The 13,733-nt window shown below is 55.4% G+C and overlaps 1 protein-coding gene across 4 annotated transcripts; it reads right to left on the bottom strand.

Annotated features, from left to right (window-relative positions):
* Positions 1–3,505: 3,505 nt before the first annotated feature.
* Positions 3,506–11,784, bottom strand: PIF1 (PIF1 5'-to-3' DNA helicase). Of its 4 annotated transcripts, none has more exons than XM_070623401.1 (13): positions 11,650–11,784; positions 10,368–10,944; positions 9,109–9,241; positions 8,901–9,026; positions 8,625–8,778; positions 8,419–8,533; positions 8,236–8,342; positions 6,885–7,024; positions 6,415–6,521; positions 5,561–5,648; positions 5,262–5,407; positions 4,424–4,615; positions 3,506–4,211 (listed from the first exon to the last, which is right to left on the bottom strand). In XM_070623401.1, exons 2-13 carry the CDS (start codon positions 10,923–10,925, stop codon positions 4,152–4,154), a joined length of 1,926 nt encoding a protein of 641 aa, XP_070479502.1. In that variant the 5' UTR covers positions 10,926–10,944; positions 11,650–11,784; the 3' UTR covers positions 3,506–4,151. The 4 variants fall into 4 exon arrangements, with proteins under 4 accessions (XP_070479502.1, XP_070479509.1, XP_070479500.1 ...); XM_070623408.1 differs by having other exon boundaries at positions 10,383–10,944; XM_070623399.1 differs by having other exon boundaries at positions 4,199–4,615.
* Positions 11,785–13,733: the final 1,949 nt, after the last annotated feature.

Genomic DNA, 13,733 nt, shown 5'->3' with positions numbered 1-13,733 from the left:
CAAGAGATGATGTCTGAGGTGAGTCATGAAGGGTTAATCTGGATATTTCAGGATAGAAACATGTAGCAAAGTCAGGAGAGGGGCAAGGCATCCACCTCAGAGCCCCTTTCTCCCACCATCCTCTGAGAAAGCTTCGGCCCCAGCCCGCCCCCGCAGGTACTCTCTTACTGAGTATTTAGCTCTTGTCACAGTTTGAGGTCTTGTTAGTTGCTTGCTTGTTTATAATTGGTCTCCCTCCCTTCACTATAAGTGTCCGGAGCAGGAGGCAGGGGTGCATCGCTCTGTTTTACTGTGGGGTCTCCAGTGTGCAGCCCAGCGCCTGGCCTATTAGAGGCATTTGATAAATGTTTGTGGAATGAATAAATGGATGAACACACAGGATGGGCCGGAAGTCTCCTGTATCCCAGTATGATAGGATCTTTACTGGGGATATTTTCTCCTTTGTTCTGCCTGTGGTGCTTAACCATTAACCATCCACCCCTGACCCTGTGCTTTTTTTTTTTTTAAGGAAGATTAGCCCTGAGCTAACTGCTGCCAATCCTCCTCTTTTTGCTGAGGAAGACTGGCCCTGAGCTAACATCCATGCCCATCTTCCTCTACTTTATATGTTGGATGCCTACCACAGCATGGCTTGCCAAGCGGTGCCATGTCCGCACCGGAGATCTGAACCTGAGAACCCCAGGCTGCCAAAGTGGAACGTGCACATTTAACCGCTGTGCCACCGGGCTGGCCCCAACCCCTCGTGTTCTAAATGGGGTCACCAGGCCTTTGTGCCCCTTGGCCTTGAATCTAGAAGCTGCCTGAGGACACACTCTTCTAGCTTTTGCTCCTGAAGTCCAATTCCTTGAGGGGACTAGGGACTATGCTGGGGGGAAGGAGAGGCAGAGAGAAGAGGGTCCCCAAGACTGGGGAGGCACAAGTGATCAGAGGGTCCCCTGGGAGCATCACAGGGAGGTGGCAGGTTCCAGAGGGCGTAGTGTGAGGCCCTGGAGAGGCTACAGTTCTGGGAAAGCTGCTCCCCCACCTCCACTCCTGGGCAGAGTTAAGGCCTGTGGGTGTCAGCAGCTGCTGTGAGGCCCTGGAGATGAGAGGCCTGCTCCCGCAAGCCTCATTCCCTGCCTCTATCACCCTGGAGGGGTGCCCCCAATTCGGACTGAGATGGGGTTTCCCTACACCCTCAGGAGTACAGGTTCTAAGTTAGATTAAATTAGATGTCGAGAAAATAAAGAACTGTGAGGTTTCTTGCCCATCTCCCTCACAAAACAATCCACTGTCATGATCTGGCCTGAGAGGCAGGAATGTCTGAAGCTCCCCCTCATAGTGAACATGTTTGCCTTCCGCCAGGGCCCTTCTGGAGAGCATCTTCTCAATGAGAAGGGATTACGCAGGACAGGACGTTCTAGTGTCCAGGCAGTCTCGTGAGGAAGACATCTTAAAGATGTCACAGGGCAAGTCCCTGTGAGACCATGGAGAGTTGAAATCAGTCCCTGGGTGAGGGGAAAGGTCTGGGGGTGGTGGGAGGCCTCAGCAGTGTGTGTTGAGGGTGGGGTCAGAGAGGAGAGTCCCTGGAGGGACTCTCAGACGTCCTTAACAGCCTGGCTCCGGGAGATGATGGGAGAGTCATCTCTTGGCAGAAGCCCTGGTCCCTCTTGCACCTTGATGGCACACCCAGCCTCTTGCCAGTGGCTGCAGGGCCTGCGCGGGAGACCAAGCCCATCCAGCCTCATACCTGCCTTTACATCTGGCCTGAGTGACATGAAGAGGCAGAAGAGTGGCCTGCTGGCTGTGCTCTTTGGTGTCCAGGGGTGGCCACAGAGGTCCTCCTGGCCAGCTGCTCCCAGCTCCACTCCTGCCAGTGGCTCTAGCCTCCCTGGTGCCAGTCGCTTCCAAGCCTGGGTTTCTGGGCTTCATATGAATTCTGCAAGTTAGCCTTCTGTTACCTTCCTCTCCTGTTTAGTTATCCTGAGACAGTTTCTCCTGTTTCCACCCAAGAACCCCCAGATGGTGCAGAGTTTCCAAAAAACACAAGACAAGCCTATCTGCGCTGAACTAGATGGTCCCCACACTGTGTTAAGTGGAAGGAGTGAAGAACGCAAGGTGCAACCAGACTGTAATTCCCCTGAGAGCCCGGCCCCTGTGTGCTCACAGCTGGACTCGGGAGGAGGGCTGTGTGCTATGGCAGATTGGGAACAACCAGACCCTCGAATGGCTCCACATTGAAAGGCCCCCATGGCTGCCCACTTGTTGGGTGGGGGGTTCACCCTAGTGAGCTCTGTTTCTGCTCCTAAGAATGTCTTCTGTTTGGGACAGAGAAAAGAGTTCATGCCACAGGAAAACAATCAACTCTTCAAGGTCAGGAAGTGTGGTGTCAAACAGGCAGTGGTCCTCCGGTGTCCAGGGGCCAGGCTGGCACCCCTCTAAGCCTCTACATCTTGTCTGCCAAAGGAGCCAACATAGGAACCGGACAGGACTGCCCTACAGACAGCACAGTGATAATCATTGTAGTCATAAATGAGCTCCTGCCATGTGGCTGGCCTTTCTCCCAATAACCCCATGGGAAAGGAAGTTACCACCTACACTTTATAGGTGAGGAAATCCTCTCAGAGAGGTGGTGTAACATGCCTAAAGTCACACAGCTGGCGAGTGGCAAAATCAGGACAGAACACCAGGTCTATCTCCTGAACTTTGACCATCACTCAAATTCTCCACAGGCTGTAGCCCTGCCTTCTCCATGAAGCCCACAGGGAAGGTCTGAGGCCTCGTAGCCCCTCAAACCACCACAGCACTGCGCCCATGTGTCAGTGGTTTCCCCCACTTAACCAGACACCTGCTGAGCACCCAATCTGTACACTGGGGCCCCTGTTGGCTTTGGGAAGACAAGGATAAACTCCTTCAAGCACCCAAATTCTGTGTCCCCTGGCAAACAGCATGGCTTTATTATTCTTGACTGCTCCCACCATCGGGGATTTCACACTTCAGTAGATTGCTCTCTGTAGCTCCCAATGCATGCTTCCACCATAACCCAAGTTTACCAGCCAGAATTGATGCCTTTTCACTCAGAAGCAGGGAACCCTAACAGTTTCCGCCAGCCTATGAGGACCCCTGCGCAATTTCCACCAGGACTTCTGATCAACTGTAGCTAGTTTGTTGGTGATCCCCTCCCATCAGCTGCAGCCCCAGCAAGGCCCAAAGTGAGGCCTCCAGAAGACCCTAGCCTTCTTCAGATGTTGTGACAGGCCTGTTCCCCACCACGTGAATTCTCTCGTGTGTCCTTGTCTGACTATTGGGTGACGGTGGTTCACCTTGTTATTTCATCATGAGTCACCAACCTCAACTTTCCAAATCACCAATGATACTAACAACGTCTCACATAAAGGTGCTGGGGGCTCAGCCATCGACACGTAAACACCTCTGTGTGCAGCGGGGAGGCAAGCACAGCCTCCCTGGAATGGATTCCCTGGGCCCAGGCAGGGGTGCCTTCTTAAAGAGAGCCGAAGACTCACAGTCCTTACGCAAATCTCAAGTTTATTTGTCTTAAATAAATACGATCTGAGAACATCATTTCAATACCCCCAAATATAATTTCTTCTCCCAAAAATCAGCTTAAGGTTCGGGCACACAGTTCACAGCATGTGTTCTCACAGTAGGTCCGGAGGGAGTTTGTCCTGGCTTGTGCTAGGCTGGGCCTGGCTGGGAAGATGCCCCCAGGTTCCCTTCCCTGTTTGGGGCCTGTACTCAGCCTGAGGCATCCCAGGACCCCTACAGCCTGCTCCTGCTCCTGGAGCACCTGTCCTTGCTGCCCCTCCCCTCTGCAGCCCAAAAAGAGCAGCATTCGCGACCATGTGGCCCTGGGGCCAGCCCTCGCAGAGAGCTCTGTCCTCTTACACCAGGTATCCCTACAGGACCATTCCCAACCGGCACAGAAAGGGTTACTCCTGCCCCTAGAAGCAGCTCAGCCAGGGCAAGGGGAGAAACTGAGACACAGCTGGCAAATGGGTGGGAAGCACTCTCCCTTGAACCCTGCCAGGAGGCTTGGAGCCCCTAGTGAAGGGAGGAAGGGACACTGACCACCCTCCCCCTGTTATCCCCTGAGACCCTGGCCTTAGGGTGCAGGAGCATGGTGAGACCATCCTTTGTCTTCTTTTTGTGGCTCAAAGGTTCGGGTCCATGTTCTCCTGGTCTGAGGCTGCCTCATCATCATTTGGGGAGTCCTGGATCAGAGACAGAGAAGCCCAATCGTGGGCTTGTGCTGTCCTCCAGGGCTACAGCCTGGGAGCCAGCATCTCCTTTCTCTTGCCCCTGCCCCCAACAGAGCCGGAAAAGGCTCTGTCACCCCCACTCAAGCGTCCCTTGGCCTTCCCTCCATCGTAGCTCCCAGGCTGCCCATGGCCACATGGCCCACCATTGGGTGACACCCTCTTACCAGGCTGAGGCCCCTGCCTCGCCACAGGTTGGCATAGAAGCTCAGCACACGGGGATCACAGCGAACCGCCATGGGGTCAAAGTCCAGCACACGCAGGCCCTGCAGGCTGCGGGCCCGGGAAAGGGCTACGTAGGCCTGGCCACTGGCAAACACACGGGCCAGAGAGATCTCCACACAGTCCAGGGACATGCCCTGGGGGGTGGAGGAACAGAGCTGGAGCCAGCTCAGCCTGAAATCCTTTGTGCCCAAGAACCTGACCCCACCTTCCCCAGCCCAGCTACTGCCCCTGGATCTCCTCGCCTAGTCCAGAGATTCTTGAGGCAGAAGGACAGGCTGACAGCAGATGGATGTCTGAGTAGGATGGGGTCCAGGAGACACATCCAGGATAAGAATAGAGGGGTAGAGGTGAAAGGAAAGAGCTCAGGCCTGGGTCAGACAAGCATAGAAATGAATCCTGGCTCTGCCCCTCACTAGCTGTGTGACCTTGGACAAGTTACTTAACCTCTCAGCCTTGGTATCCTCTTCTGTAAAACAAGAATGATTATTACATCTATACCTCTTACAGTTGTAGTAAGGATTAAATTTAACATATCTAGTAGTGGCTCAGAAAATGGCAGGGCAGGAGATGACGGGGGAAGTACACATGTCCAGGAAAGAGAGAGGAGGTGGGATGGGAAATGCACTAAAGAAAGGTTTATTCTACAAGTGGTCTGGTACTTTCCATCCGGGGCAAGCTGAACCCCCAAAAAGCCTTTAAGACCCCCCTTCAACATGCCCCAGGCCTATCCTGTCCCTGCTCTGCTCTGCCCTGCCCACATCCCCTGCACTGGCTGCTCACCTGGCTCTTGTGGATGGATATTGCCCAAGCCAGCTGGAGGGGTAGTTGCTGCCGGCTGAGAAGCCGGCCCCCTGTGGCCTGCACTGTCCAGCGGTCAGCCCGGATGACCTCGGTGACTCCACACAGAAACCGCACCTGGGGCAGCCCTGAGGGAGGCATGGAGAAGTCCGACCCCTCAGCCTGCTTCAGGGTTCAGAGGTGAGGATCCCTCCCCTTTGCATCCTAGCCTTCTCGTCCTCACACTCACCCCTGGGCCCTGCTGCAAACCCAAGCAGCAGGACTGCTTCCCCATCGCCTACCTCTGCCCTCAGCTTCGAACCCGACTACCACCCCTCGGGCGCCATTCACCAGGCCCCGGGACACTGCTAAGTTCTTCACCAGCATCACCTGTAAGAGAAAGAGAACTGGAGGCAGAGAGAGTAGCTGGTTCCATCCGATGCCTGTCCTCAGCCCCAGTGGTTGATGCAGCGGTTCCCAGGGCCTGGGGACTGTCACGGAGGGGCACTGAGTCCTAATCCTTGGCTCGGCCTCCAGCTGACTATGACCCCTTTGGCAAGCTGCTTTATTTCCTGAGGTCTCAGTTTCCCCTTGTGTCAAAGGGGAATAACATTTGCTCAGTTTGCCTCAGAAGGATGGGGTAAGGAGCAATAAGGTAACAGATCTCACAGCATTTTGAAATTTACCACATCTGCTATGGGGTATGTGTGAGCCACAATCTTGAGGGAGAGCACCCAGATCCTGCCACCCCTCTTCCAACCACACTGTGTCTAAATTTCCCCTTGGATGCCCTTTGGGACCTGAGGAAAGGCTCCCATTTGGCCCACCCCCAACACTGTGGCAGGAAGGAGGACTCTGACAGTATGGGGTACAGTACAGAAGACGACCGCGTCGGGTAGGTATTTCACTCCCTGTTTTCAAGATGAGGAAATGGAGCTTCAGCAAGGGGAAGGGACTTGTCCAGAGCAATGCTGCCTGGAGCTGCAGCTGCAGGAAGTGGAGGGCAGTGGAAAGCTGAAGACAGGGAGGTGGTGGAACAGGAGGGAGAGAGTTGCTGGGTCACAGCTGGGCCCTCTGGCTGTGGAGCAGCCTGGGCAGAGGGGCAAGGATGGGGGAGGCCCAAGCTCCCAGGGTCTAGACCCTGCTTCCCACTCACCTGGGCCCCCAGCTTTAGCTGAAGGAGCTGGCTAACGGGACACTGGGCATCCAGGGTCCGGGCTTGCTCAGGGTCACTGTCCATGGCCTCAAAGCTGTGTACTTCACCTGGGAAAAGAGTTGAATAAACAGATTACACGTCACTGACTTGTGCCTCAGTTTCCAAAAACACATATTAGACCAGGGCCTGGTGGGAGGTAGTGAGGACAGCTCAGGCCTAGTTGGAGCTTTGAAATCGGAGGCCTGGGTTCAAGTGTCACTTCCAGCATTTACTGGCTGAGTGACCTTGACCCACTCAAGGTCACATCACTCAAAGTCACAATTACATCTGCAAATGTAATGGCCTTCATGGCCACAGAGGTTGGCGGCCTAGAAATCCAAATGACACCAAGGGCCCAGGCTGCCTTGGGGGCCACACCTGTCTGATGGCCCCTCCCAGCTGGTCTTGGCCAGTCCCAGCTCCCTGCTCACCTGGTAGCTCCTGCAGCCGCCTCTCATTGGTAAGGGCCACATCATCCTGGTGGGTGCAGAGCCTCGTGGCCACAATCCCATCTCGCCCCACCTTGTGAGTGGCAGTAGCCCGGAGCTGGCGGGTCACCTCATCTGAGCACCTGTGGAGGCTGGGCTGTCAGGGCAGAGCCTACCTGAACACCAGGGAAGGCAGGACACGTGGGCAGTATGGCCCAAGCAGCAGGCCACAAGTCAGGCCTGGGGACTGGAAGGGGTCACCGGGGCAAGGTTTGCTGGTCCCCAGGCTGGTCAACTTGTCCCTTCTCCACTTGGACCCTGATATGGAGAATGAGCTTGCAGGTGGTGCTTGGCTATGATCATGGGGGAGCACCCTTCCCTGTGTCTGCCCCCAGGCAGGAGCCAGGTACCCCCCGCTCCCCCCCACCATTGCTCCTGAGGAAGTTGGGTGCAATGAGTGAGCACAGAGGTTTAAGGACCTAGACAGGCACTGATGTTGACACCCTGTAATACTGGTTGCCTATAATCAGATCAACTTCCAAGGTACAATCTTCTAGCCCCTTGCCTACTGCCTTGGGGGAAAAAAATCTAGCCTGTGTTTCTGTTTTGCCCCATCTCAAGCCCTCCTCCACACGGGGAAGCCTGGGGGCAGCAGCAACTCAAGTGGGCGATGGGGGAACAGCTTGAACCCCCTCTCCCTGCTCTGCCACTCAGGCTTCCTCTTGTCCCCCACGCATGCTGCTGAGTGCTGTGCACCTTCTTCCCTGCCTCCTGTCCCCAGGCATACAAAGCCCCTCATCACCACCCCCTCCACTGTCCTAGCCCAGTCTGACCGGTTTTCAAGGCCAAGCTCTGGGCCATATCTTCCGCCCTCCTGGCCTCCTGTCCACTCCTAAGTTAGAGTAGCTGTAGCATTTCAACCTTTTGTCCTAGCTGGGGTGGGATCATGTCTGCAACTTCCCTGCCCCTACCAAGTGGCCCTACATGCTCTAAGCGTGGAAGGAACTTGGGTTTTAGATTCAGCTCTGGGTTCAAATCCCAGGTTGGCCACTTACTCGCCGAGACTTCACCTCTTTGAACCCCAGTTTCTGCATCTGTGAAATGGGAGTGTTAACATCTCTGAATTCCTCTTGTGTGTCCATCTGCCCATACTTCCCTAAGAATTCCTCTGTGCCAGGCCCTATGCTGGGTGATAGGGACACAACCCTGGGGGAGGCTCGGTCCCAGCACTCACAGAGTCAACATCTCCTATGGGGCCTGAAGCATTTCTTCCCTTTCTCTGGGTCCCTGTGCTCCTCTCCAACCCATGCTTGGATGCTCTCCTGTGAGCCCTTCTCTGTTCACCAGGGCCTACCTGCCCAGCCGCACGGCCTGCAGCAGAGAGACGAAGGTCTGATCCGCCTGCCTCCACACCTCAGTCAGCTCCAGGGTCACTGGGACACACCTCCTCCAGCTCTTGGCCTGATGAGGGAGGGGTGGGGGTGTCAGGGGGGAGAGCAGACTCCTATGGGGGGTGGGGCCAGAGAGTGAGTGGTACCTGGAAGCAGAACTGTGGGGGCTGGGAGCCCTTGGTTACAGGTGGCAGCTGCAGGAAGTCCCCACAAATGATGAGCTGGATCCCTCCAAATGGCTTGTTCTGCTGTCGGACAGCTCTGGAGAGGAGTATGGGGTGCTGGCATGGGCAGGGTCCACATGGAAGACTACCAGAACCCAGCCCTCACTGCCCACCCTGCACATACTGACCTGGCCACGGCCTCAAGCTTGTCAAACAGATCTGCCTCCACCATGGAGATCTCGTCAATGACCAGCCGCTGGCAGTTCAGCCAACCTTGCCGCACACCTGGCCGCTGGGCCAGGGCCACACACTGGGCCAGGGGAGCCTGGCCCGAGCCAATGCCTGTGAATGACACTACTCAGCCTTGGGCTAAGGCCCCAGCCCTGTCTCAACATTGACCTCCCCTTCCCCCTTCCCACAGGCCTGGCTTGCTCCCAGCTCAAGCCCCAGGGGCTCTCACTTACCTGCAAAGGCATGGAGGGTAGTACCCCCGATGTGGCAGGCTGCCACCCCAGTGCTGGCAGTGGCCACAGTGCCTATAGGAGGCAGTGAGCCCAGGATACGCTTCAGCAGATAAGACTTCCCTGTCCCTGGGCAGAAGGCAAAGTTAGGGTCACCTCTCCTCCACCCACCCCACCACATTCTCCCTGCCCTCACTCTGTCCCCCACTACCTGCACTCCCAGTGAAGAAAATGCTCTGTCCTTTCAGGACAACCCTCAACACAGCAGCCTGTTCCTCAGAAAGCTGCGGTTTGGCGGGGGGCAAACTCAGCCTCTTCATAGGCAGGGGCCACCTTGGGACTTCCTGGGGGGATAAGGCTGTCTCAGGGCCTCCTCACACCCCCGAGGCATTGCCCCTCCCTTCTTGGCCTGGGTACAACACTAGGCCTGGTAGCCCTGTGTGTCTCTGCTGGGCTTCACCCCTTGGAGCCCTTGGTCACCTTTGGTTCACTTGGAGATCTTGCCAATAACTATCAGGGTCCAGGACTCTCCATGAGGGAGGGACCAAATCTGGGGCTCCACTGACCTCTAGTGCCCTGAAGACCCCAGTGTGTGGGTCTGGATTCTCCCTCAGCTCTCTCCCCTGGTTCCCTGACTCTCTTCTCACCCATCCTTCCTTCTCACTCCTCTTCTTCTCACAAACCTGTCTCTTTCACCTCAAAACACCCAGCAAAACCCCGCCTAGCCAGGGCCCCTTCTTGCTCCATCTCCATCTTCTCACCAGCTTAGTCTCAAACCCCTGTGGTCTGCAATCCATCTGCCACAGTTCCAAACACTGTCAAACCCACCTGACTTTGTCTCGCCATCTGATTGGACCTGTTGGCTGCCCCGACACTGCTGACCACTTCCTTCTCTCCAAAAGCTCCTCTCCTCCAGGGAGAGTACATTCCTGCTTTTCCTTCTGAAGTCTCCTTCTCTGCTTTCTCTCTCTCTCCTTTTTTTTTTGAGGAAGATTAGCCCTGAGCTCACATCTGCCGCCAATCCTCTTTTTGCTGAGCAAGATTGGCCCTGAGCTAACATCCGTGCCCATCTTCCTCTACTTTATATGTGGGACACCTACCACAGCACAGCTTGGTAAGAGGTGCATATGTCCAGACCCGGATCCAAACCAGCGAACCCCTACCACCGAAGCAGAGCGTGCGATCTTAACCGCTCCGCCACCCGGCAGGCCCCTCTACTTTCTCTTTTAATGTGGCCTGGGTCTCCTTTTCCTATTCTTGCTTACCCAGCCTCAGGGATTGCACTGTGAAAAACATATGCACAATTCCCACATCCCTGTCGTACTCAGAAGTTGGACGGGCCTCTCCTCTGAGATAACCAGCAGCCCCCTCAAATACCGCCACCATCTTCCCCCCAAACTTGGCCTTCCTCAGTCTTCCATCTAGGTGGCACATCCATTCCCCAAGGCGTCCCCCCTTTCCGGTCCTCACGGTGCTGGGCTCAACCTCCGGCCGGGGCTCCGCGGGCCGCTTCACTGGCATTGTGTCCGAGACCCGGGTGGCCGCCGCGCGCCGAAGCTCCTCGGGCTGCAGCGGGCTGATAGTGACAAAGTCGCGGGGCCGCGGGCCAAGCAGCTGCGTGCGTGCGGAGGCCGGAGGGGGACCTGGGGCCGCTGCCAGCTTGAGGCGCAGCGTGCGCAGGAAGCGGCGCAGGCGGTCCGGGGGGCAGTCGGAGAGCAGCAACTGCACCGCGCCCGCCCGGGGAGCACCCTCGGCCGCGAGCCGCAGAGTGCTGCGCCCGGCCGCTGCGAAGCGCGTGAAGAGGCGCGCGGCGCGCAGGGGGAAGCAGCGCGGCCGCCCCGCGGGCCCGGGCGCCTGCAGCCGCAGCATCAGCTCGCGGCGCTCGTTACGACCCAGGCTCAGCACCGCGGTGCGTAGGGCCTGGCGCCTTCGCGGCTGCCCGCCTGGGCTCAGCTCCTCCACAGCCACGCGGCACCGCAGCTCCGCGTCCTCGCGCTCCGCTGCCTCTGCCTGCGTCCCCAACGGCATCGCCACCGCCTCTGCAGGTCTGCAAAAGGACCGGAGCACAGGGGTCACGGGGACTCAGAGGACATAATAGGTGGTATAGAGGCTGTGAGGGGGAGCCCTCTCAAGGCCTTATAGGGTCACGGAGGCTGTCATTGGTAACACGAAGAGGTAACACAAAGAGACGGTAAAAGGGCCCTGGGACCAACCGGAAATTCACTTAGAAATTACTGTCCTACACGATAATTTCCAGAGTAGCGTTAAATGCACCCCGGATTGGGGGCCCTCGGCTGTAGTGCAAGGGCTGCGGAAGAAGGGCGCCCCCGCACGGAAAAGAAGCCTGCTTCCTAGAGATCCAGTGTGGGCACGGGAATCCTCAGAGTCCTCTTCCCAGGAAGTAGAGGAATCTCACGTGGGGAGATGAGCGGGAGACGTATGTAATAAGCGCCTTCTGTCTTCCAGGTAGGTTCACTGGTTTATATGCAGCCAGGCAGGTCTCATTATTCCCCGTGTACAGAAGTGGAAACAGGCTGGGAGAGGCCACAACGGCTGGCAGTAGTCAGGGCTAGTGTGATTCCGAAGCCCTGGAGCTTCCCATCTCCAAGGTGGGAAAAGGTAGAGAATATTTGGCTAGGGAAATCGCGGGGGGACCCTGGGGCCCAGGAATCCGCGCTCCCTCCGTCTGACCTACTCGTCTGCAACCTCCCGGCAGGGACCCCTTGAAGAAGCAGGCTCTCTGGCAACTCACTTGCGCCGGCACTCCGACAAACAAACTGAATGGAGCCGGCTGGCTAGCGAGGTTCGGGCACTGGGAACTTTCAAATCCTAGGAGTAGAGAATCATCCTATCACCGGCCGGATCTTTAAATTCTCCAGCCAATCAGAGATAGGGGCGTGACAATGGGCGTGTCTTTCGTTGAGTTCCAACTCCCCGAGCTTGGGCTGTACCAATCGCACGCCGGAGGAAGGAGGCTTCCCGTAGAGGCCGAGCGTACCAAGTCGCGAGGAGGAGTGGGCGTGGTGCAGGGGGCTGCGGGGAGCCGGGGGACCCGGGGGAGCCGAGGCTGGGCTGCGAGCGGATTCGCGTCGCCTAACGCAGCTCTGAAGATTTATTTTCATAGCCATTCCTCCAACACGCTCCCTCTCCCGTCTCGCCTTCACAGGGCTGCTCAACTTGGCCTTGAAGAGCTGCCGCTAATCCCTCCCACCCCTGTTTCCACTCAGGATCATCGCCCACTGCTGAGCAGACCACCCTAACGCCTGCGGTTTCCGCGGCCCCCGCCCCCCAACTCTTTCCACCCTTCTCTGCCTTCGTAAGGGTCATTTTACGATTCTGTCTTTCTGACCGCGCTGAGTCCCATCAGTGAGGGACTCAGACCCGTGCCAGGTTCTTAGAGAGTACAAACAAAGGGTGGGAGTCCCTGTCTTCAGGGAATTCTCTCTCGTTTTGCACTGGATGCTTGGGGAGTTTATTTTTTAGTTATCTTTTTTTCCCTCGTTGAAGCTTGGAATTACTTAGCTAAAAGGGATCCTGCAGGTGAGTCCAGCCCCTTCATTTACTGAATTGCCCTTTTTGCCAATGAGGAAACCAAGGCTCCAAGAGGTTTTACCAAAAGTCACACAGCTTGTAGATAGCACAACAAAGCCTTGAACCCAAGTCGAACCCGGCCTAAGAGCCTGCGTGTTTCGCTCCTACACCACATTGTTCCCAGGTGACTGGTCTTCATGAAGGGAGTCCAAGCTCGGACTGGAATCTCAGCTCCTGACGGCCACTGCAATGCCCCAGGCCTGTCAGTCAGATGTTACCTTCAGCAAGTTTCCTTAATATCTCAAGCCTTTGTTTCCTCATATGTAAAAATGATAGATAAAAATGTGATGATAGCACACCTCTGTGAGTATACTAAAAACCATTGAATGGTTTGGTTTAAATGGGTAAATTGTATGGTATGTAAATTATATGTCAATAAAACTGTTAGAAAAAATCATGAGAAACATTTTTCCTCTTCTGTGTTGTCTGGACATATGAGTACCAGTGGCATAGGTCATTACATTAATGAAAACTTTCAAAGTCACTGTGGTAGGCAGAAAAATGACCTCCCTAAGATGTCTACGACCTAATCCCCAGAATTTTGCAAAAGTGATAAATTAGGGTCTTGAGATGGGAAGATTATCCTGGGTTGTCTCGGTGGGCCCAATGGAATCACGAGGGTTCTTATAAGGGAAAGAGGGAGGCAGCAGTCAGAGATGGAGATGTGATGAAGGAGGTGGAGAGGGGTGTGTCTGTGTGTGTGTGCACGTGTGTGTAAGAGAGAGAGACAAATTTGAAGATGTTGCTGCTGGCTTTGAAGATGGAAGCCAAAGAATACAGGAGACTTCTAGAAGCTGGAAAAGGCAAGGAAGTGTGTTGTCTCCCCAGAGTCTCCAAAAGGAATGCAGTTCTTGATTTTAACCCGGTAAGACACATTTCAGACCTCCAGAGCTGCTAGATAATAAATTCGCATTGTTTTAAGCCGCTAAATTTGTAGTAATTTGTTACAGCAGCAATAGCAATGAGAAACAAATACAGTCATACAATTAGAAAATGAAAAGGCTGGGATTAGGAACCCAGGTCTGTCTGTTTCCAAAGCCTGTATTCTCTCTTCCCACTACCCTCTGCTCAAAGTGGACCCAGCACACTCACACAGCCTGCACCACCCGCCCCCTTCTCTCTGTGCAGTACCACAGACCGCCTCTAGAGAAGGCACAGAGACTTCCACATAGATTTTCCCTCAACATTTTTTTTCTTTTGGTTTTCAAACTTTTTAAAATTGTGAAATATACATAACATAAAATT

This window comes from Equus przewalskii, chromosome 1, assembly GCF_037783145.1.
Source record: "Equus przewalskii isolate Varuska chromosome 1, EquPr2, whole genome shotgun sequence".
Taxonomy (NCBI): Eukaryota; Metazoa; Chordata; class Mammalia; order Perissodactyla; family Equidae; genus Equus; species Equus przewalskii.
Note: the sequence above shows the minus strand (reverse complement) of the source record. Positions and strands in the feature narration are given on the sequence as shown.

Bases quoted from the DNA above. Each gene is read 5' to 3' on its own strand.
- PIF1 (XM_070623399.1), bottom strand. From the start codon at position 10,925: ATGCCGTTGGGGACGCAGGCAGAGGCAGCGGAGCGCGAGGACGCGGAG. The intron at 9,027-9,108 runs GTAGTGGGGGAC...CCTTCTGCCCAG, and splicing joins TTTCTTCACTGGGAGTGCAG to GGACAGGGAAGTCTTATCTG. The intron at 5,408-5,560 runs GTAGGCGATGGG...TGCCTCCCTCAG, and splicing joins GTTCGAAGCTGAGGGCAGAG to GGCTGCCCCAGGTGCGGTTT.